The following is a 24,589-nucleotide window of genomic DNA, read 5'->3' on the forward strand; positions in this document are numbered from 1 at the left end:
AAAACCAGGCATTTAAAACAGCTGGGATTTCTGTCCTGAAATCCCTCTCATCTCAAGGTACCTGAGCAGGGTCTGCAGGAGCTGCCATGGTTCAGGGGCAAACCTGCAGCTTCCAGCACAGCTTAATGTGGGGATTTTTTCACTGCTTTCAGGGATTCTTCAAAGGTAGGGCTTGCACAAGAAAATACATTTAGATGTCTTTACAGGCTCAGGTTAAATTGACTGCAGGTTTTTTAGCCTTTCTATACTGAATATAGAAATTTTGGTTTAAGGCCTTTTTTTATCCTTTTTTTTCCTAATTGTAGTTCACTGTATATTGTAACATTGTACAATTCTGGTTTTAATAGTGACTTTTGGGGAATAAGCTGCCTGTGCCTTGTCTGACTTTTAGTACCTGCACTGATTTTCTCGCAGTGTTGAGGAATTGTGCTTGCCATACGTTGTAATTTGAGTTGCAGTGTAAAGTTCACAAGTCCTTCAATCTGGACACTGCATCAGCTGTAGCTGTCAGAGTGCAAACCTGCTAGACAGAAATTGTGCTGTTTGGCCTGAGTCTTATCTAAACAGAGCCTTTTCTGAGCTTCAAAGATTGATAAGTTTCCACACTGCAGTCACTCCATCCAAGCACTTCCTTCATCCTGTCAATCTGCCTTTTCCTTCTGCAGCATACACCTCTTGTGGAAGGAACATGCTGTAAAATCCATAGTGCCTGCCAGCACTGCTCAATCCCAGTGTTGCATCCAGACATGGAAAAAATCCCTCCTCTTGCTCCACATCTGCATCTGTTTGTATTGCTTTTCTTAATGTTTCTGCATGGCAGAATGTTGTCCTGACATTGCTTCTGATGAGTGACAGCTCATCCTGTGCAGGGTTTATAACCTGGAGGATGGAGTCACTGCTGAAAACCTCCATCCTACTGATGCAAAGGAATTTCACAGTACAGCTGAACAGCACAATGCTGTTCAGCCTTTTGAAGAAGCCCAAATTTCAGAGATGATGAAGATCAATCTCTATTTCCCTCCAGTAACTCCCATCCCTGTAAGGCAGGTGCATCTTTCTGGGGAAGAAAGGGATGTTGAAGGAGTCCATCCTGGTTTGGAGCTGTGGCACAGGGCAGGGTCAGTTCCAGTAATCCCTGCAGTCAGAACTGTGGATATTTGCAGGTGTGACACAGCAGCAAATTCTGTCTGGCTCCCTTTTGGGCTGGGAAAGTTCACAGGCTCCTCTCACCTGCACTGCATCCCTCAGCTGGGCGCCCATGTACCCATCCAGTGCTCACCCCATGAACCATGTGCTCATCTGCACAGTAAATGCAGCTTTGAACAGCTTCACAAACATTGTTAAAGTGCAGAATTTGGGGGTTTGCCCCATGGCAGAGTTGCTTTACCTGGTGCTGCAAGACACCAAGTTCAAAACCAGAGCAACCACTGAATATTTGGTGTAGTGGGCCGGAAATAAAGCATGAAAATCACTCATATGACAGCTGTTTCTCTAGCACCCAAATGAAGAGAGAAAAGAGAATTTGTTTCAGTATTTAAATTATGCTTTGGTTTGTTTTTTAAACTGGCTCTGATTGGAATTTCTAAAGAGCTATTGTTTTATGTCTGATATGGTCTGTGCCAGTTGGCAGATTTTATTCTGTTCCAATGGGCTGCTGGCTGGCCTGGGACTGTGTGCTCTGTCTGCATTTCAGTGGCACTGCCAGGGGACATTGGGCCTTTTGCCCTTGTCTGTGGACACTTGGAAATTAAATGTAACTTAACCTTAGCACAATTTGGGGAGAAGTTACTACAACCTTGCCATGCTCGGTTTTTTTAGTAAGATTGTGACATCTCTGTTGGCAAAAAACCCCCATCCAACAACAACAACAACAACAAAAAACCTGTTAAATCATTTGTGGTTTAATCATTGTCACATTACAACCACAAAGTACCCTAAGTGGTGGCCAAAAAAATCCTGTTAGGTCTTTTCAGAGCCTTAGTGTTTCTGACCAAAATGGCTAAATACCACACAGTAATTCTAAATTATTTTTGAGTGCTGTTTCTACTTTATGTTCTCAAATGGCTTCTAATAAAACTTCAGCTAATAATCACTGGGATAAAAGTACCAGTGAGTTAAGAGCAACTGAGGAACAGTTTATGGTGTGATGTGTTATAGCAACTCGTCTTTTTAATTCTACTGTTTAAAAATTTATGGTATATTCATCAAAAGATAGGAATGCTTTTGATTTCTGGTTTCACTAGAAGCATTTCTTTCTTTTTGGGGTGAGGGGACAAAGAGGGAGCAAAAATCTCCTCCATTGGTGTGATCAAAGAGGTCACACATTATTGCAGAGATCCTTATATGATGTTCCAGAGTCCTTGAACCTGGTGTTTTATCTGAAATTTTATGAGGTTTGGCAGACAGATATCAGAGAGGAAATATTTTCAAGGAAGTAAAACAATATTAATTTTATCTTTTTCTTTTCACAGTAATATCTAAGAGTATCAGATAATGTTTAGTTTTATGAGGATACTTTTAAAAAAAAACTTCTGGCAAATGTAATGCACTAATTTGCCATTTTTAAGTGGTACCTCAGACATCTGCAAACCTCTGCTGTCCTGTTCTCATGGTGTCTGAAAACCAATAACCTCCCTCATTTTCTGTTGTTTAATTAATCCATGGTCTGTTTTATTTCATTGTTGGACATCTCCAGTATCTGGTTGCTGCTGTGCTTCATTCACTCTGTATCTCAAGGAATCTCAGGTGCTTTGGTTGCTGTAAAAGGTGGGTTTTGACCTCTCTCCTAAGCACGTGCTGCATGGCAGGTAACAAATCACAGCCTAATGAGCCTTGGGAGCTGAGCTTTCCTGGGGAGCCAGGCACTGCCTGTGACCTGTGTTACCCAGGATCTCATTTTGCAGAGAATTAAGAAGGGAGCAGACACCTCATCAGCAGATTTTCCTGAGTACAGACTCATTTTGGTACAAGCTGTCAAAGTCCAAGGACCCTCCAATCTGACTTTTTAAACCTCATCTGTCACTGGACTGTAATTGGTTTATAAATTGGCTTAAAGATAATAACAGAACTAACCTTTCTACACAAAAAGCACGTCTGCAACTATCATAAAAGTTCTTACACAAAAAAAGCACGTCTGCAACTATGATAAACTTCACCAAAGCTTAAAAATAATAGTCCTGAATATTACATGAGTAAAAGAGCCTAGTGAGTGGTTGGAGGGAGGTCAGTGCCAGCCCATGTTGCAGAACAGCCACTGAAGAAACTCACACACCCCATGGTAGAGTTGTGTGTGGGGTTTGGTTGGTTTTTAACTGCTCTTTCTCCTTACAAGAACTGATCTGGTGTTTGATTTCTCCTGTCAGCTTGCAGCAGGGCACAGAGGTCTCTGGACCCCCAATAATCCAAAAGCTGAAGTGCCTGAACATGAAGGAGCCTCCATGAATTAAGGATTCTTTTTACAAAATGTTGTTCACTCGGCACTGTTTGGCCAGTTTTTCTTCACATCTGCAAGTCTGCAATCTGTTGGGCACATTGTTCCCTGGCTGCCCACAGCCTCTTCTTTGTTATTGTTTTTTTTAACATGCTAAAGCTATCCATGCTTAGATGTGTGCTCAGACATCTGAGCAGAGTATGGACACCTCTGCCCTTGAACATATTCCCACTGCAGGTCCTTGTGCCATTTCCAGATTGTTGAGTTGCACATCATGTGAGAATTCCAAAAAGTTCTGTTCATGGCTTCTTACCAAGTTGTCAGCTTGATGAAACTGTCAAATCTGATATTTAATTTTTCCTCCTTTCTCTACTTCTTGCAATTATTGGAAGTTCAGTATCTACAAAGGAAAATTAGGTTAGCAGAATTTAAGGACTTCTACTTTTTAAGTATACTTAGTTATCTAAATGACACTTGAGTGCAGGCATGCCAGTCAGTCCCAGAGACAGCTGGCCTTGCACAGACCATTGTATTATAAAGATTTCAATTGCCAGATCAAACTAATACCATTTTAGTTTTAAAATAACTTTAAAGGATCATATATTTGTTTATAGTAAGTGTTTACAGCATATGAATATACTTCTGTATAAAATGGACAAAGACATCTTCCTTGAACTACAGTTATTTCTTTCTTCAGTGGAATTTTTTGAATACTTTTAAGTGGTTGCCTCAGTACTGTAGAATTTTTTCTCTTCACAAAATTAATGTTTTTAATATTAAAAGAGTGGTGGGAAATGTTTGAAGATTTGCATTTAGATCCTCTTTCTTTGTCAAATTACCTGTTAAAGAAACAGGTAGCAATCTGTTTGAACCTTATTATTGAAGTTTATTCCTAGCATGATGGGAATCCTCTCATATCAAACAAGACAAGGATATCACCATTTTTTAAGTGAAGACCATAAAAATCACTCCACTTGATTCACTGTCTCTAGTCAGCTCAAAATATCTTCCTATTTTGTCTTAGCACTCAAGTAATAGTCTGTATATGAGTGTTTTATCCAGGGCTTGTAGGTTAAGTGCCTTGGAGGGGGTTGGCCACCACCCCATAGTCATAATAAACCATGAAGCCAGACAATAGAATAGAAAGTGCAATCTATCTATAAACCCTTTGCTTTTTAATTAAGACTATTTGAATACCTATTTATTTGTAAACCAAGATTTGTATTATTTAGCAGGGTGCCTCCAGCAGAAGTTTAATTTCCCTCTGCCCAGAGCTGCCCCAGTGCTGTCTGCAGCTCTGGCTGTGTGGGAGAGAAGTGGAGCTGAAATATTTCATATCTCTAGCAAAGCTTGTGGCACTGGCTAGATGATAAAAGAGTGATCCAGAGTCATTTTGCTGAGCTCTGTCTGAAGCACCACCCTAGCTCCAAGAGAGCCCAAAGCTGCAGATTTTCCATCCAGCCTCATTATTTATTTCACAGTAGAGCTTTTTCTTGTCCTCAGTCTCTAATGAAACAGATAAGACGAGTAAAAACCAAAACAGACAGGGAATTAAGAGTATGGGGGAGAAGGAGAGGAGAAGTAGTTGCACTTCAAGCCAATGAGAGATAAATAAAAAGATAGGGACGAGGGAAGGAGTTCTAATGGATTTCTCAGTGCCTAGAAACACCCAAGATTTACAACCATGGCAGTCTTTTCAGTTAGGACAATAATGTCATTCATTTGCTCTGTTAAACTACTGCAGACAAATGGATTTATGGTTTTGGTGTTTTTATTTCTGATCAGTTTGATATTTGTATCTCTTTTTGTGCCTCTTCCTCAGTTTGATAAAGGTGACTGTGTGTCTTTAAGTGGAGTCTGTGGCTTTGGATTGAGACCAGCAGTACCAGCAGAGCTGCAGAGGGAAGCTGAGCTCCCCTTTGCAACAGACACCTCAGCTCCACTTCTGACAGCTCAGCTTGATCCAGAGCATCCAGGATATGGCTCTGTTTTGTCTTCCAGCCATGGAGTTCTGACCTTCATTTTTAACAAGAGAGGGTGAGGCTTCAAACAGCTGAGCAGGGTCAGATGTTGTTACATGTGGCTGTGCAGTTATGGAGGTGAAAATAGGTGACATGTAGTAATACTCAGCTAAGAAATCATGGGAGAGATCTTGAAAGAACATTGAGTGTCCTCAGAAAGAGGATTGAAGACTTTTAGAGCAGTTGGAGTTAGCTGCAAACTGCAAAAGCTGAACCTCAACTTAGACAGAAATGCTCCATTCCCACAATTATAAAATAAACAGGAAAGCAACTGTGGTTCAGTAATACTTTTAGTGTGATATGTATAATATTGATGTGATGGATTATAGTGATTCCAATTTGTCATTCAATAGAGTGTATCCTAATGTGAGAGAGCTGTGAAACACAAGTGAAGCTAGAGGAGTGAAAATTGCGATACAATCAATATTCAGAAAGATAAATAATTATAGAATATGTTGAACAGTTATTAAAGAAGAGCTGGTTGTAGTTGTATTGCTTCATATTGAATGAAAAATCTAAATTCCTTTTTAAAGTAGGGAAACCATAAAAACAGCACATTTTGAGCAGGAAGACTGCACACATTCTGTGGGTGAGCAACACTCACTGTTGGCTGTTGTGAGGAAGCAGCAGCTGAGGGTTTCTCTGTGCCTGTCCCCTGCCTTGTGGCCTTGCTTGGCAGCAGAAGCTGTGTGCAGCAGGCTGCAGGATGGATCCCTGGCTGATCTGATGGGATCTGATTGATCTGAGCTCATTGATCACACACACAGCTGTTCCCCAGAGCTGATGGGAGGCTAAAGGTGCATTGGTTTGTGAGAGGATGCACAGAACAGCAGCCACTTGCTGCTCACTTTGATTCTGATCTTTAGATCAGAGCCATAAAAGTCAGCTGAGTGCTTTATCCAAGCACTCCCATAGGATGGTTTTATTTCGGTCTTTGAAGCCTCAGTACTTTCAGCAAAAAGTGATAATGTAATTAAGATATGACATTTATGTTCACAAGACCCTAGAGCTGCATGTTTAACTGGATTAAAGCAAACAGAACTTGGTGGGAGTTTGGCCTTAAAAATCACTCATTTCTTATTTGTTTAATCATGCCAAAATTGAACAAGGAAAATATTCTTCAGCTGTACCTTAGCCCTAGTTGTCTTGACTCTGCAACTGCTGCTCTGTTGATGATGACTCAATGCCATGGTGAACTAATTAGGACAGTACTTTGTTACTAACAAAAGAGCTGCTTTCTTCCTCCCTCCTCTCCCCAGCAGTTTGTCAAACAAAATTGTATCCTATACCAAAATAATAGCAACCTAATGTATCCTGGCACTCTGTCTCTAGTCAAACAACAGTATTTTGTAATGCTGTTTCAGTACATGTATTAGAGGAGTTGTGTTTTACACAGCCCATTAACACAAGGGAATCATTAATTTCTGGAGAGTGTCTTTGCCAGAAAGATGTGAGCTTTAAATCTTCAATGTACGTAGAAAAGCAGTGTCCATGTCAGATGTTCTAAATGGGTATGATCATTCTTGAAAATAACAGGATTTTATCTTATTTTTTTGTTCTATGGTCTGCATTTTAAATAACTGCAATCTACAGCTGCCATTCCTACAGGAGATTCACTGATGCATTTACATCTGTGTGGGCTTGCTTAGATACATCTATTAACACCTTTTCATCTGGGTCTGGATTATAAGGTGCTGCTCTTTCTCTTGTGTGTAGTTTTCTGGACTTCACAGACACGTTAAAATAGTTTTGTCTTGTTTAAAGCATTTTTGTGAAAATGTAGTTGCTCTTTCCACCTTTGTTTTTTTATATAAACAAAGGGCACATGTGTTACATCTGTTTTTTGGGAGTTGTTGTTAAAAACCTTGTAGCAATAGTTAACTGAGCTGCCTGTTTGTGCTCTCTCAGGGGTCTCCTGGCCTGATATGCACCGTCTGGCTGACAGAGTCCATCTGGAGGAGCTGACCAGAATTGGCATTCTGAAAGGCAATGTAGATGACATGGTGAAGGTTCATCTGGGTGCAATATTTATGCCACACGGACTTGGACATCTACTTGGAATCGATGTGCATGATGTTGGAGGCTACCCAGAGGTTAGTGTTAGTCCTTTCTCAACTCCCCTGCAGATTAACCCCCTCAGTTCAACCAGCATTGCTCAGACTTTGTGTGTGTTACTCAGTTGCATCTCCTCAGGGGTAGAGCAGATGTGCATTTAAGTGTCTCCTCTTTTGTAATTGTGGTATTTTATGCAGTTTACTCTAAAAAATCTATTAGTTCATTGAAACATGAATTATTTATGGGAAGAAGTCAACTGATGGTGCTCTTTGGGCATTCTTAATCTGTTCAATTTGTTCTACACACATTGTGTTGCTCCTCTGTGAGTCACTGCTCTGACACAGCCAAGTGCCCTGTGCTGTGGCAGAGCATCTCAGTCTACCTGAGCCCTGAACTGGCAAGATTCACCTGCTCCATTCCAGATGTGAGGCAGCTGCAGGAGCCCCCTGCTGAACCTGGGCAGTAAATCCTGTGTCACATGGAAGCAAGCTGGCTCAGAGCCCTGTCTGTGATGCCCAGTGGCAGCATGGGCACTGGTGTGGAGGTACTGTCCAGGAGTGAGAGCAGAAAGAAGAAAGACCATCAAATCTCCCAGTCTTTGCAAATGTGAAAGCATATCCACTTGTGTTCTGAGTTTCTGCAGAAAACACAGAGTGATTGTCTTTTTCCTTGAATTAATTTGGTGATGTGTGACTACGATCTGAAAGCAGAACAGGTAAAATTCTGTAACCAATTAACGGCAGTCGGTCTGCAATGATAAATGAATATTCAGTGAAAAATGATAAAAGAATAAAATCTCTATTCTGAGAATAATTTATTTAGAGAGTAAAATTCTCTATGGTGAATTGTACTCAAGGTTTGAATAAAGAAGGTTTACAGCAGCTTCAGAAAGATTTCAGAAGGATTGTGTTTGTGTTAGGTTGTGGCTATTTGAGGCTAACTGTTTAAGGATTTTCAGTTACACAGTACAAAAATGGATCATTTGTCTCCTCTCATATGTAATCTTTTCTTTTGCAAGAATCTGCAAAAGAAACTAAGAACTTTATAGGTGAGGTTTAGGCATATTTTGGTGCTTGTTCATGTTGGGTGACCAGGCTACAAAACAGCTGCTAGGGCTGGTTCAGTTTTGCAGGCAGGGGAGAAACATAGAATATTTGAGGATACTTATTACATTCACAGTATAATTGTAGTTGACATACAATATTGTGATAATGATGTATCAGCATCAGCTAATAAACTTACATGCAAGAAAAATGAAACAAAAATCAAAAGCATTCCTATTGTGATTGTAAGGTACAATCAGAATAAAGAAAATATAAAATAAAGAAAATAAAGAAAATAAAGAAAATAAAAATATAAAATAAAGAAAAAGTACTAGCTGATATATAAAGGATGGATGCTTGTCCCTTTGTTCCTCCAAAGTGCATTCTGTTTGTGTACAAATGGAGACATCCAGCAAAGCACAAGGACTGTCCTTACTTGGAGACTTCATAAACCTTCAAACCCAGGACCCTGCTCTTGCATGCCTTTGCTTAGCTTGTTTTCACTTGTGTTGTGAACAACCTCTCTGAATTTGGTGGACTTGAAAAACCAGGAGAGTGTGTTCAAGACTTAGAAGGGAAAAGAGATAACTAAATTTTAGGAACAAGTGAGAAGAATTCTAAGAGTGCAAAGGACCCTTCTTGATTTTGCCTAAAAGCTGTATTCTTTAATTTTAGAGCAAGTACCTTACTGTCAAAGGAGATTTCTAGAACTGATTCTGTGTGAGTCTGGAGCAATAGACCCTGTACAGCTTCCATCTCCCAGCAGATTTCAGCAGTGTGGACTACAAGCTATGGAATAATTTTCCAACAATACTTTTTGTTTTCATATGACTGAATTTATCATTGTTATTATATGGTGTATTATATATTTTAAGGGTCATTTTTTGAAAGTAAACTGATCTATCCACAGTTTTGAAAGAGCAGCCTGTTACAGATAAAAATGGATGTAGGGACTGTACTGTCAAATGAGTTAGGCTCTCCAGCTTTGTACTTACTGTGTGTAAAAATGCCAGAGCTATACACAGAATTTTGTACCTGCAAATACTAAATTTGTTTGTGTTGGCATGCAACTGCATTCTTACATGAAGAATTTTTGCATGGCTAATTTACTTTCAAAATCTACTCCTAAACAGCAAATTCCTTGAATATGAAGCACGTATGAAAGCTCACAAACTTAGTTAATGTTTTGTATTTGCATATAAAAGTGCACAGAGATGGGTGTATGGCATCACCTTAGTTTGAAAAACTATGAATTCTGCATTCTGCAGAATAAGCTCTTTAATTCTTTAAACTCTGTGTGCAGCATTATTTCCATCTCTGGTAGACCCTTCACTTCTCTCTGCCCCAAAGCAGGAGGCTTTGGCTTTGGTGAGGTACCTGGGGGTGGGCAGGGCACACCTGAGCCTGTCAGAGCTGGATCTCCTCAGCCTTCTCCAGGCTTGAGGAGCTCTCAGGACTCCTGGTCCCTGCCCAGGGATGCAGGGGAGCTGTGCAGGGATGCAGGGGAGCTGTGCAGGGATGCAGGGGAGCTGTGCAGGGATGCAGGGGAGTTGTGCAGGGATGCAGGGGAGCTGTGCAGGGATGCAGGGGAGCTGTGCAGGGATGCAGGGGAGCTGTGCAGGGATGCAGGGGAGCTGTGCAGGGATGCAGGGGAGTTGTGCAGGGATGCAGGGGAGCTGTGCAGGGATGCAGGGGAGCTGTGCAGGGATGCAGGGGAGTTGTGCAGGGATGCAGGGGAGCTGTGCAGGGATGCAGGGGAGCTGTGCAGGGATGCAGGGGAGCTGTGCAGGGATGCAGGGGAGCTGTGCAGGGATGCAGGGGATGTTCTTCTGCCCCTGCTCATCTGAACACGAGCAGCTGAGCACCTTCCCTGCAAGCGTGGGACGTGTCTGGATTAAATGGGAGAAGGCTTATTGTCCATGCCTCATTGTTTCATGAAAAAGCACATTTTGAAGGCATCTAGTGCACTCTGGAGAGATTTGTGGTACATTTTAAATGTTTACCAGCTAGCAAGATCTTCACAAAGATTTTTATAAAGCCATTTTGGAGTTTATTGCACACTGAGCCCATGCCCATAGTATCATGTTCTTTTTTCTAGCTGGTTAAAAAGCAACTTCTTTGCTTTTGGCCGAGGGAATTTCTGGGAGTATTACAAACGATTTTTTAAAAATAAAAACTTTCCAAGTGGATATTATTCCATTATTTTCCTCAAGTGTAAACAGTTACATTTGAAATAATACAATAAACGTTAATTTCCTAATTTTTATCCGTCAGAAAGTTTTGTGTGTTCCAAAAAAACTATTTCCAGACATTGTTAGCTTGGATTAGTTATTCATTGGTAGCCAAAGATTTCTTTTTTCAAAATTGGCAATAATAAGTTTTCATCTTTTCCAGTAAGCTGCTTTCACATGCAGCATTGAACAAGCACTTTCTTCTTCTTTGACAGATGTTGTAAATGCTTGCAGATTTTTTGCAAACTATACTCTGGGATATTAGAAAATATAACATTTCCCTTCCTATTTTTTGCTGTGATAAAGAATAATGGGTTTTGGCCAGCAATGAATGTGACAACCTCATTTTAGGAGTGTTCACAGCAGTGTTCACAGCAGTGTTTCCCACTGAAGGAAGTGAAGGTGCTGGATTTCAGGGGTGCTGAGCAGCCAGGAGCTCCCTGGGGATCACAGCTTTCCCCACGGGAACCCGAGCTCTGCTTTGAAAATCCTCCTGTTTCCTCTGAGGGTCCGACTGCAGCTCAAGCAGCTCTCAAAATTCAGCCCCAGTGGTACTAATCACTTCAGCAAATCTGGCCCTCAGTCAGACAGAGCTTGCTTCAAAGGGTGAAAACCCCACTGGGCTTAGCTTCTGCTGGAAAATTTAATCATGGAGATGGTTTTCTCACATTCTTTCAGTTGTTTCTGGGTAAATTCGATATGGGATATAAATGAGGGTTTGTGCCTGTTGCAATGAAGAAAATGTGGTAGGTGGCCCCAAATTTTCAGACCCTGAGGTAGATGAGGCTGAAGTTTTCATTTAAATCTAGGTTCAGTGTCTCTGGATGCCTGACTTGATTCAATTTCATGCTATATTAATTGACTATAAGGCTCTAAAGAATGCTAAGTACATTTGATGACTTTCTATAATAATAAGCCAGTTAATTTAAGTTAGGCTAATAACTACTGTGATTTTCACATCTTATGAATTAAGAGTTTAATTTTGTCTTGTTTTTTAAAATTATAAGATTTACCTTGGTTTAAATTTTTAATTCCATTCTCATGAAAAGCTGATCCTTTTGTTGTTATTCTGCATCACAAATTAAGTTTGGAGGTCTGTTTTGGAGTTCCCCAGATCCTTCCATCCCTGTGCATGCTTGGGGAACATCTCTGCTGTGTCTGGCTTTAACAGAAAGCTTGCTCCCAGATCCCAGATGACTGACTGGGAATTTAAGTCACCAAACATACTGGAGAATACAGGAATAATCTTGTTCTGGCAAAAACTACTTTCCTTATGTATCCGACTGTGCTGAAGCAGAAGATTTCATTTTTTTGTGGTTAGCATTGCAAATGATGCATTAATGTTTTTTTCCTTTAAGAATCAGAGGATGAAGTGAATTTACCAAGAAGCCTAAAGCTGTTATGTAGGGCCCTGGTGGTGCAAATTGCTTCACTTGCCATAACCTTGCAAAGCCTCAGTCCAGCTTTGGTTACCCAGGACCTGCAAACATGAAACAACCTGTATGGAAGGCACTTGGAGTGCCTTTGCTTTACAAAGAGTAAAAGGAGAAAAACTTACCATTAGTTTTAGCTTTTGGTTTTGCAAGTGATTGTACACCTTGAGAAAAGATTAGGAGAAAAAACCTCACTGTTTCTGCTTCATGGGATCCCCTTGAATCCTTCTTTTCTTTTTATTTTTTTTATTATTTGAGTTCCTATATAGCAAAAACATACAGCCACTGAGCAGGCAGCGTGGAGGAAGGAAACAGATGAGTAAAACTGTCTTTCCATGCAGAGCAGCACTGAAATCCATGGTGCTTATTATTGGAGTTTGTTGCAAAAGACTTTCAGATAACAGAGTTTTTATCTGAATGTTTATTGTCCAAATATTTCTGAAATTTTAGCAGCAACTGATGGAGCTTGTGTGTTTTTGAGCAATTCATTTTAGGTGCAGTAGGAGAGAAAAAACAAAACAGTAGAGTTCTGCTTTCAATTACATGAAGAAAAGTAAGGTATCATTGATATACTTTGGGGTTTTTGCTATACAATTTTCACTAATGGTATTTAAAGATAAAACCTTTCTTTTGAGACTGTTGCCTGTGTCTGCTTTCTGTCTGTCACAAGAAACTTGTTCATTGGATTTTAAATGGTGCTTGTCTTGGTTTCATTTTAAAACAGTGTTGTTGGTAGCTTTTGCCATTCTTTCTCTCATTTCTCATAAAATTCATATAAATTTATTCTAAATATTCTCCTCATCTTCCAGGTTAATGATTTGCTATCTGTTTTTTTCTCAAACTTAGGTTCTAAGAAAAGAGGAAAAATATAGTCCATATATTTTGTTATTTCCATTATGATAACACTGGAGCTTGGTAACATCAGAGGATCAGAAAGCAAAAATTATATGGGGAGTTCTGCTCAGAACCATGCAGTAGTGATAGATTGAAATTCAGCTCCAGCTGAATTATGAGGCAGCAGTGCTTCAAATAAGTGGCAGATGATTTTTCCTCATTCCCTGCAATAACAAGAAAGTTATTAGGTAACTTAAACCTGATCCCATGCTTAATACATAGAAAAAGAAGAAAACACTTCAAGTGTTATATAGTCCAAATAACCAGTTAAACATCACCAGTTCTCTATTCCCCCAATATTAACTTTGAGCTGTGTCCCAAAAGCTCCAGCTAATAATTAGATTCTCCTGCAGAAGTGGAAGCTTTGATTTGCAAATGCCACGAGTGATATGTGGTGCTTGGGGCACATTCTCCTGTAACCTGCTGCTGATTTCAAAGGCAGGACTGACAGCAGTTCCTTCAGGTGACTACAGGCAGCTCAGGCTGCTGGGGAAAAGCAGGATAGATTGAATAAACTAATCTTCATTAGCAGCACTCAGCAAGTGAAACAAGGGCTTAGAGAGAAGGGAGCAGGAGACACGTGAAATGGAATTTGAGACTTTTATTTTCCTAGCTGCACAGAACTCTGTTCTTTTTACATTAAATGAGCTAATTGGAAGTTAGGTATATACAGTGGGACAATAGGGAAGAGTAAAAGAGCTGAGATTTCACTTTGGTGCTCATTTCATATTATCTAAATATAATGTTAGTATTTCGATTAATTTAAATACTTGATTGCACTTAGCTTGGTAAAGTGGTTAGGGCTTCACTGTACTGGATGTGTTCCAACTGGGACAGTCTGTCAGGCTCCAAAAGGTTCTGTGATGATTTAGCTGGAAAATAGAATGTGAAACTAGATTGTGTCACTAATGAATCTTTTACTGTGGTTCAGTATTTGCAGTTTGAGTACCTCAGGTGTTTCTGCTGTGGCTGGGGTTTGTTGCCATCACTGGCTTGAGGAAATTTTGGGGTGATGCCAGCTTGCAGCCCCTGGTTTTGGCAGGTTGGGTGCCCTTGTGCAGCTTTGGACAGCACCTGGGGTTTTCTTGTGATCCAAAACCAAACCCAGGATCAGGCCTGAGTGGGTCTGGAGCTGTCTCTGCTTCTGATTGCTTTGCCTGGTAGATGCTGCCTGTGGAACAAGATCCAGCATGATACACAGTGGAGTTCTTCCATGAGCTCCATTGTGTATCATGAATGGTTCATATTACCCATTGAGTTGCTTAGGAGCGAGCAGTGGTTCATCTTTATACTGAGGTATTCTGGGGATATTGCAAATTCGAGTCTTCCACAGCCCTTTTTCTGGGAAATAGGCAGATTTGCATACTTCCTAATTCCCTGCTTATTCCAAAAATAGTAATATTTTGTATTACTTTACACTTAATTTGAACTTTTATTTTGCTTACATAGTAATAAAATCAGTTTACATAATAATTCTCTTGTTCCCTTGACAGTCCTTATTGCCTAGCCATGCTGGTTTTTGTTACCTTAGATGAACCATTAATTGGAATCCAATGTTCTTGGCAGGAGTACAGTCACAAATGACAGTGTCATACATCTGTGCTTACTGGGGGTGGAGTGTCTCAATCTTAAAATGTGAGCACAACCTCCAAATAAAGTCAGTCTTAGAAAACAATTTCAGATATAGTCTGTTGTTGCAATATACGGGAGAATAAACAGTTATTCAAAATTTTGTTTTCACAGAATATAACTGCAAGTCACTTTTTAGATGCCATTAATATTTTATGAACTATTCTGTACACTTTTGGGGGGAAAAGTATCAGCTTATACTTTCTCTGTGTGCAGCACTGTGAGAAGGGTCCTGCTCAGTGGCCAGGCCTCCAGGATATAATGGTGATAGAAACAGGTACCCACACAGCTGCTGAACCAGCACTCACATTTTCACTCTCCATTTCATCTGACAGCAAAACAACATCATGGTCATTGTTGAAAACAAAGCTGGAGTTGTTCAGCTGCGAGGTGTAGGGAAGGTTCCTCCTCCAAGAAGGAAATCCACTGATGGCAGAAGATTCTCACTGACAAAAGGCAGTGCAAGGTTGGCCTGTTGGGCTTTGCTCCCAAGAGAGTTTGACTTGATGAAAAATGGCAAGTCTTGTTTCAGACCCGTCATCTTCTGTTTGGGGATTGTGGTGTTTCAGTCATTAAAGAGTCCTCCATTTGTCCTGCTTTTCATAAGCAGCCACAGCAGACTGAGGGTTGTCAGCCCCTGCACCTGATGGGTGTGGTGGCTACCAAGGTGGCCATGAGTGGCCAGAGATCAGATGTCACTTGGGATGCTGGAGCCACAGTTTGATGTGTGTTTTAATCCAGCACTGTCCTCAGAAGAAGGGATTTTGTCATCTGCCCAGCTGGGTCACTGGCCCCTCTCTGTTTATCTCCTGTGCCAGCTCATTTTGCCCTTCAGCCTCACAGCAGACTGGGTTGGGGCTGTCCTCTGCTCCGAGTGTGAGTGGCCACATACGAGCCACAGCCAGAACCTGTCTCTCTTCAGCCATTTCACACATCCCTGGTGAGCACCCTGCTAGCCTCTGTTCAAAGGGACAAGCCCACCCACTGCTGTCCTGCTTGCTTTTCAGCTCTGGAAAGCTGAGCAATGTCACCCTCTCTTTGAAGGCCTGCTAGAGGTGCTTTCATGTTAGGGATACAGCTGCTTCAGTTCCTGCAGAATCCAAACACCTGGAGAGGAAACCTGGAGCCAGCATAACCCAGCACTGAGATAGGATGGGGGGAATAGCAAAAAGACTTAGCAAATTCCTCCCAGAGAAGTTAAAATTTTGCTTTTGAGTGAGCAGCAATATTCAGGTGCCTTGGGCACTCTCCTTGCATTGCTGAGAGACAAATCCAAATGTGTATTTTGGGTCTTGTTCCTGAGTTGCTGTTAGTTTCTTGAAGCAAGAGCTAAAAGCAGTATCAGCCTGCGAGCAGTCTAGGCAAAATGCCTGCCATTGCTTCAGCAGCTGTACATTGATAAATAAAAGGGGCTACTCAGGCTTCATTGTCACACCTGATGTTAAACACCAATTTTTTTAAGTAAAGGCAAAAAAATAGGGATGCTGTGCCAGGGCTGCCTTTAGAGGATGTTTGCAATTGTTTTCCTCGCTCTGTATTTGTCTTTCTAGCATCTGTCTTGGATTGACTGCCTTGAAAAAGGCATTTACAAGTGGAATTGAGAAGTGTACTTAAAAGCCAAATATGGGTTGTTTGTTGTAAAGTAGCCGATAGATAGTTGGCAAGGCACCAAAAGGTCCAGACACTAATCTAATTGTTTACAGCTCATGGAGAGATTAATCCACAAGATTGGATGCCCTCATTTCCTTTACACATTACAATGAATGTGTGAAATGCCAAACCCCAAGGGGCAGTATGAGAGAAAAAATGGCTCCATTTCAGTGCAGTTATTGTTTCAAGTTTAGAAATATATTGATTTTCTTTGAGTTTTGATAAGAATACAAATTCAAAATGCCTTGCTTAATATCGCAGTATTCTTGTTTTCTAGGCTCAGTAAAACAAAACCATGTTTTCTTATTTTGGTGTAATATATAGTGCTCTGCAAAGTCCAAATCAAACATATGACATAAAGCATATCAAACACACAATCAAAATAGGCAAACCTATGTCCAAATGTCCAGGCTGGTTAGCTTAGAAATCTTGGCTGCTGTAAGATGCTGTACATTGGACCTGAATGAGCTCTGCCAAGGGAACAAAAGCAACCCCAGCAGTGCTTGGGTGACCAGTGAGCACAAAGCAAAGCAGAGTTTCTGTAAAACTGGCTTTCCCTGAGCTCAAAGAGGAGCAAACAGCACTGCAGGGCTGTGTCCATTGAGGAGGGAATGATCCAGTAGGATGAAAACATGGATTATTTCTGCACTGGCCTGGCAGAGCCATGGGAGCTCGGCTGTGCTGCCCCAGCACCGAGGGCTGGCTTTGTCTGGGAGAAAGGGGAAGCTTCATCCTCGTGATGCCACTCGTGCTGACAGTGATCCTGACACCAGTTACCCCTTCTGCCAGCGAGGGAAAGCACCGTGGCTGTGGCCAGAAGTGGGATTTGGGAAAGCTCCGTGGAGAGCAGATAAATAATGCTGTGATCTCGCAGATGTGTTAACCTCTGACTCGCTGGCTAAAGCACAAATGTTCCATGAGCAGAGTGTGTGTGCAGGGTTGCACATTGCAATCCTCATTGCTCACTTTGGTGGGCCTGTGAGCAGTTTGTGGGTCATTACCATAATTTGTTGGGGAAATTTTGCTCCAGTTGCAAAGAATTTTCAAGAAGCTAATGGGATTGAGATATATTTATTCTGATATTGCAATACCTGGCACATTTGAGGGGAAGAAAATTAATATCCGGAACTAGTCTTTGCAGTGTTTCTAATTCCTTGACTAAGCACATCCTCATATATCATTTTATTTTGCCAGCTTTTGGGAAGAAGAGAATGTTTTGCTAGTTCGGACTTGTTTTGACTTAACTTTTAATAACACCAATCAGCACCGTGTTGCCTGAAAGTCTGAATCTGACAAAAGTTTAGTTTAAATGGGCTGCTTTTATGAGGTCATGTGTAGACTCATTGCTCCTGAATCAAGATCATAAATGTGTAATTTTAATAACATTTGGTGAGACCAAGTATTTGCATATCCTTGGAGAAATTGTTCTCTGCTGCATAGTTCAGCTGTTTCAGCCATGACGTGGCAGGGGCATTTCAAGATTTGCGTGTTGCTTACAATGCCATACTTTTCAAAGGAGGGTAGAGCAAGGAGTACTGCCAGGCATTATTTTTGCTTTGTAGTGCAGTATTTCTCCCAAGGTAGAGAGTAACTGCACCAAGCATATCCAAAGTCAGGATTTCTGTGGTGCAAAATACAGCTGGGGTGTTGAGTTGAAATCTGGCCATTGCTCTGTGTGAAAGCTAAATGAGGACTGATGGGAGGGAGGCAATTGCATAGCTAACTTTCAGTCCTTGATGATTATTTTTTATATTTTATATGTCTTATGGAGCAGTCAGCACAGATATAAAGTCCTGCATGTATTGCCTTGGTGTGTCTGAGTGTGAGTGTGTGTCCTGCAGGGCGTGGAGCGCATCGAGGAGCCGGGGCTGCGGAGCCTGCGCACCGCCCGCCGCCTGCAGCAGGGCATGGTGCTCACCATCGAGCCGGGCATCTACTTCATCAACCACCTCCTGGAGCAAGCCCTGCAGGACCCTGCACAGTCCTGCTTCATCAACAGCAGCGTCCTGCAGCGCTTCAGAGGCTTTGGCGGGGTGAGTCATTCCTAGCGGATGTTTTTATTCGTCGCTTTTCTCTTGGTTTGCCCTCACGGTGTATCTGAGAAGTCTTTTGGGAGTTGTAATGCACTGCATGTAGAGCTGTTCCTGAAGCAGCACCTTGGGTCATTTGGTCCATTTGGCTCAGCAGACAAACTGGGGGGTTTTATTCTAATTTTTTAATGTGGTTTTATACTAGTGATTAATGATAGACCCATACTTTCCCATTGACTGAAACATCCTCTGCCAGCACCATGCAGTGGCTTGCCAGGTAGGTGTTTTGTCTAACATGAAACATGTATGTTGTGCAATATGAGACTGAGTTCTGTAGTCCAGAGTTAGTTTCCTTGACAGCAGCACAGTCCAGTGCTTCCTGCCAGGGCAGAAGACCCTGATGCAGTTTAAGCAGGGGAGGCAGTAGATGAAAACAACAATAATTGCTCTTACAGGATTATTGACAGAATGGCTGTCTTGGGGGAGCCTTCCCTGTTTTCCAGAAGAATGGCTGATGGGTTTCCAGAGCACCTGTGCCCAGACAGGCTCAGGCAGCAGTGTGCACAGGAGCCAGAGGTGACCTGGGCAATCATTGCCATGCAGCAGCTACTGGGCGAGTACAGGGGCCTTGTTTGTACCACTGTCCACTCAAAGCCACCCTTGCAGAGCATTCAGCACTCCCAGTGGGTTTTTATTTCAGAAGGGTGCCACATTGTTCTCTGAGCCTCTGTGTTCCTGCACAGAGGAGATAGAGCAGGCAGCTGCCATGGCCCATCCTCCCCGTGGCTCCTCTGCTAAGTGTCAGTGCACTGAGCAATCACTGGCAGTGGTGGTGATTTTCTGCTATGAAAAGTCACTCATTAGGAATTGTCTGCTGCTGCCATTGACTGATTTATCACTGTACCCCAGCCTTGAGAGGGTGATTGCTGTAGCACTTTGCTCTGGGCTGCCTTGGAACCACCAGCCCTGACAGAAAAGTTGTGTGTGCTATCCCTGGTCGTGTGAGCCAGCCAGGCTCGAGGGCAGCCACCCATGATGTGGGTGCAGCCTTATTAAGAGACACAGGACTTTACCCTTGCTGGTATTTAATTCACTGCTGAGGTCTGGGGCATTATCTGTCTCTATGTTGTTTCTTTATCAAGATTTTCCAGCCAGACAACCGAGGTACTGGTGAACAAAAGGCAGCTAATTTTGTATTTTCAAACTGAGCACATTCTGTGCTTGTGTAGCTTGACACTGCAATGGAAACAGGTTTAACTGTCTTCATTTTCCTTTTAAACATTCAGTGGGAGTTTTTCAGCAATGGAATTGATTCCTGGTGAGCTTTCCCTGAAACTGCTCAGCAAAGCCCACATTTTTCCCAAATGTGAATGTGCACTCCATTTCTGCAGCCTGAGGTGTGCCTGTGCCTGTGGCTGCACAGAGCAGGAGTGACAGCGTGGCATCTCTACCTTGGGCATAAGTTGCTGGATCAGGCACTTTTGTTCCAGAGATTTCAAGCAAACTTTGTTCCCTCATTTTTGCTTAGCTTCCTGTAATGATGACTTGTAAGGAGAGCCAGCCAACAAAGTTTGCTGAAAGAAGGGGCAGCCCAAAAACGATTGAGCAAAAATCTAAATCTCTGATCCCCCTGTGAACAATACATTTTACTTAGAAGGAAAAAATAATAATACACACGTACCCTGAGCCAGATGTTGTCACTTGATTTTGTCCAGGAGAAGAATGAAAATAAAATCTGAGACTGGAATACATCTGAATATTTCTGAATTCTTCACAAAAGCTGAATTATAATGCAATCAAAATAAGTTTTTCCATCTTTACCAATTTGACTTGATTCTGCAAAAATAAAAGATTCAATTTTTGCTGTGTAGAGTGCTTAGTTATGAACAAGATGTTTCATTCTAGTTTATCCAGAGTAAGTGAGTAATTCTCACAAAAGCATTCCAAAAAACTTTCTTCCTATGGGATTAAAAAAGATCTTGTAAAGCCCAGTGTTTTTACTGACAAATATTAATAGTACAGGGGCTAGCATTGGTGTCAATTCTAGCTGAAGAGTTCACTACAGCCAGTCCAGTCTTCCTTTTAGTGTAAAAGTAAAATACATTCTACAAAAGGAAATAAGTTGCCCATTTCCCTCTGCAGGAAAGCACTAGAGCTCAGCACTAATTAAAATGTTCTTAATTTGGTTTAGTGTAATTCACTTCAAAAATGAACTAACATTCGCTGAAGTAACACCACTGTAATTCTAAGTCTGTCCACACAGGGAATTTGTGGATTTTTAATAAATTCACCTCGAATTCACATATTTTTTGGGCTTTGGATAATTTTCTTGACTACGACAAGTCTCTGCATTAAGAAGCAAAGCTCTTGTAGTGTCGCAGAAAGGGGCAGGACTGTAGGCATTTATTGCACTTTGTGCTGCCATGAAGAGATTGAGGAGCAGGGGAGAAGGGCAGGTGAGGTTTCTGTGGCTCCATCTCTCCCCAGGCTCAGCCTTCACACTGTCCCTGCTGCTCTGGGACTCCTGATCTGGCTCTCAGCACAGGAGAGGGTCCCAGCAGAGGGAGGCAAGCGGTGCTCAGGGGATCTTGCCCTGTCTGAAGCTCTTCACTTGACAGCTGTTGAGGTTCCCAAACCTCCTCAGCCACTTTTGGGACATTTCAGTGCTGTGTTCTTCAGCTCCATCTGCAAAACCAAGGTCCAGTTCCCGAGGTCATGGTTCCTGTGGGACAGGGGCTGCTGGACGCTGGCACAGTGCCCGGCCCAGGGCACCTTTGCTCTGCCTGGACTCTGCCCCACAGGCTCCTGAGCAAACACAGATGTGCAAACAGAGGGATGTGCATACATGTGGATCGCTCAGGAAAAGCAGCTGAATCCTCGGGGAAGGGGAAATGCTGACTCCAAATGCTGCCCTTTAGGGTTTGACATTTCCATTCTTCATAAGCTGATTACTGATTCGTGCAGTTCATATGATGTTTTCTCAAAGACACAGTAAAGCCATTCAGTCTTTTTTTGGCCTTACACATTCAGTCTCTGTTCAGGCTTTATTTTTCCCTAGGATTTGTAGAACTAGCACTAGACTTAATATCTGAAAACTATGCAACTTAGAGAAAATGCTGAAAGACAGATGGGTGTTAAATGCATTACTTTCTTTCGTTTACAGATTGTTCTCATTTAAAAATTAAACAGATTTACAAAGAGCAGGAACTTGAAGATCCACTAATATTACAATATTTTTCAAAACAATAGTACTTCCCTTACTCAGCATAAATGCTAAACCAAATAAAGAGCAAGATATTTAACTGCTTCTGCCTTTGGTTCAGAGGGACATAGAGTTGTCTCTGTCCTGATTTTTCTTTTTCAGAAGATTAGGCTCTGTTTCTGAATTTATGGTGAATTTGTACTGTGAAATTAAATTGTTTATTAGGCAATAGACATTATGCTCATCTACTTTTTACCATTGCTTATTGTATCTCAGTAATGGTGCTACACAGCATTTCTTCAGAAGTTTCATAGGAAAGCAGTTGTCACAATGAACATACTTCCTTGAAAGGTTCTTCAAGGGAAGTGATAGGTGTAGGCAACCCAAAAACTACTGCTAGTTGCCTATAAACCTTCTTTAAACCCTGGTCTAATTAACTTAATTAAGTTAAAGTAAGACCAGCTGTTTCTAACCTGTATTTAGCTTGTAGTTGAATGCTTCTTTTTGAGCCTGGATGAAGGGACTGGGCACCTGAGGCTTTTTTCCATCTGTATCAGTTAATTGAATAAAATACATGGCCTCACCCTACTAATATTGATCCTCTTCTATAAAAATACAAACATTTAAATGTGAACATTTAAAAGGAAGGTTCTCTTCACATGGGGACTTGGTTGTGAATGAAACCTGCTTGTGCCAGGAAGACTAGAGCATGGGATGGGATTCACTGAGCACAGAAAACACCTTGGCATAGCCACTGTGAGTAAGAGCAGCAAAGTGCCTTCCCCAGCCCTGCCCCTGGGTTTGATGTAGCAGCTCTGCCTCCTGACCAGTCCCTCTGAGATACAGAAGTCAAACTCTGCTCGTGATAAGTTTGCTCTGTTAAAAATTGTTGGTAAGTGGCTGGCTGAGTTGGAGTGAGTTCCCTTGGCTCCACAAGCTGCCTCTGTAGGACAGCAGCTGTAGGAACAGAGGGACAGGTCCTCCAGCCACACCTGTGCTCATCTCTGGATGGTCCCATGTGTGATGGCCACATCCTGTCATCATTTCCAGGCAAGTGTCCCACTCTGAGGTCTTGCAGTGATAGTGTTGCTGCTTTCCACAGCCATAACCAAACAAATGATCAATAGATTTATTTTTTAAAGGGGGGCATTTCACCAGTTGCCTTTTTCGACATCTGGGATCTGTCATCATGCAAATCTGGATTATTTAATTGGCCAAAATAGTTTCTTGTTTGTCAAAAGCCTTGTATGTATATTATCATCCAAAAGAAATTACTAAGTCTTCAGCCCCGTTTCCCTTGGCAGGTAGCACAGGAGGCTCTGGGGAGCGTGGCTGTGTTAGTAAGTCAGGACAAAGTGCGAGGCTGTTCAGAGCTGACAGCAGCCCAGTCTTCAACTCCTGTGCTGTCCTTGGCTCTGCCCCCACTTGGGGACAGAGTTGGGTCCAGTTGAGACCATGAGCCACATGGGCTGTTGCTGGAGCTAGGCAGTTGTGCAATCAGGTCTATCTAGACAGATCATGCCACTGCCCTTGATAAGAAAAAGGCATTTTTGGAGCAGTCCTGGCATTCCTGGCCACTGCCACTTTACAGGAGTGGTTTTTCAAAGTCTGCCTTTTCACACCAAAGAAATAAAGCCTCCCCTAGGATTTTACAGAGCACCCTGAAAGCTGGGGGTGCAGTGAGCCTCACACTTCAGTGCCCAACTCCAAACCACTCTGTAGCCCTGAAGCAAGCAGTACTAACTAATGAACAAAGAGCCTGCAAACAGGGACAGCTCTGAGAGCAAGTTTCATAACCACTGTCCCCTTCTGGGAAAGGCAGTCCCATGCCAGTGAGCCTTGCCAGGCAGATCCAGCATCTTTTGTCCATTTGGACAGAAGACAAGACCAAATGACAGGGTCTCCTATGGGGAAGGTTTTTGCAGGTCCTCTGAAGCCGCCTCTTGCTGCTGCTGAGTTTAAACTCAGGGTGAAGCATGGAGGGTGTGAAGGGAAAGAGCAAATGAAACCATTTCCTTCCCCTTGAAAGCCTGTTCCTCTGCACTCATGTTGCTTTTAGGCAAACTAAAAGTTACGCATTGAAAATGGGAAATCTGACTTCTCTCATGTGGCAAGCATCCATTTCAGGTGAGATTCATCCAGCAGAGGAAGGGTTAGATTCTGGGGAAGGAAGAGATGTGTTCCTAGGGAGTGCTGGGTGATCCCAGGGACTGGTGGTTGTGTGTGCCTCCATCCACACCCCAAAGGCCATTTGGAGGTGCTGATGCTGAGCAGGCTGATGTGAAGTACTGGCTCTCCCACTTTTCACAGCAGATGACAGCTGTGGATCCATGGTCTCCTAACAATGTTCCTCCTGTACAAGGAGTCACTGGGCAGGGCCCTCATCCTCCTCCATTTGGTCACTCTCAGTTCCCTGCCTTTGGCAGCTCAGCCCCTGTGTGCTCTCTTCATTCAGGATGTCTCACTTCCCACCTCCACCAGGATCTCCCTACCTGGACTCCTTAATCCCAGCTCTCTTTGTCCATTACTTGTCAATCCTGTCTCATCTCACTATGCTTTCCTTTCCCTGGTCCTTTCATCACTCTTAACTTTCTCAGCTCCTTCCCCACCCTGATTTTCTCATGTGGCCTAGATAGAGAACAGCATGGACAGACACCTTGCCCCACTTGTTCTTCCCCACTATGGTCCAGCTTTCATCTGCTCTGCTTTTAAGTCAGCCCATCCTCCCAAAGAGTGCAGAAGTGAAGGCATGAAACACTGGACTGGAAAACACAAACCATTTTTCTTGCTTTTTTGCTAGTGTTACTGGTTAAGCAGATGAATTGTAGCTGATACATCGCTGTAGCTGGGGAATTTCAGCTCAAGCAGGGGGAGCTTTGTGAAGCTGGCAGTGCTTGGGAAAAGGCTCTCTCTGTAGGCAGAGTCAGTTCTAGCTTTGGCTGGCCTTCCCTCTGCTCTCAGACTTACTTTT

At 42.3% G+C, this 24,589-nt stretch overlaps 1 protein-coding gene across 1 annotated transcript in view; it reads left to right on the forward strand.

Annotated features, from left to right (window-relative positions):
* Nucleotides 1-24,589, forward strand: part of PEPD (peptidase D) — a 137,710-nt gene that overhangs the window by 110,814 nt on the left and 2,307 nt on the right. Inside the window, exons 13-14 of the mRNA XM_058846098.1 lie at nucleotides 7,360-7,544; nucleotides 18,228-18,419. Of these exons, the coding sequence (XP_058702081.1) occupies nucleotides 7,360-7,544; nucleotides 18,228-18,419 (377 nt within the window). The remainder of the gene's footprint in view (nucleotides 1-7,359; nucleotides 7,545-18,227; nucleotides 18,420-24,589) is intronic.

Source organism: Poecile atricapillus, chromosome 10, assembly GCF_030490865.1.
Source record: "Poecile atricapillus isolate bPoeAtr1 chromosome 10, bPoeAtr1.hap1, whole genome shotgun sequence".
Lineage (NCBI taxonomy): Eukaryota > Metazoa > Chordata > Aves > Passeriformes > Paridae > Poecile > Poecile atricapillus.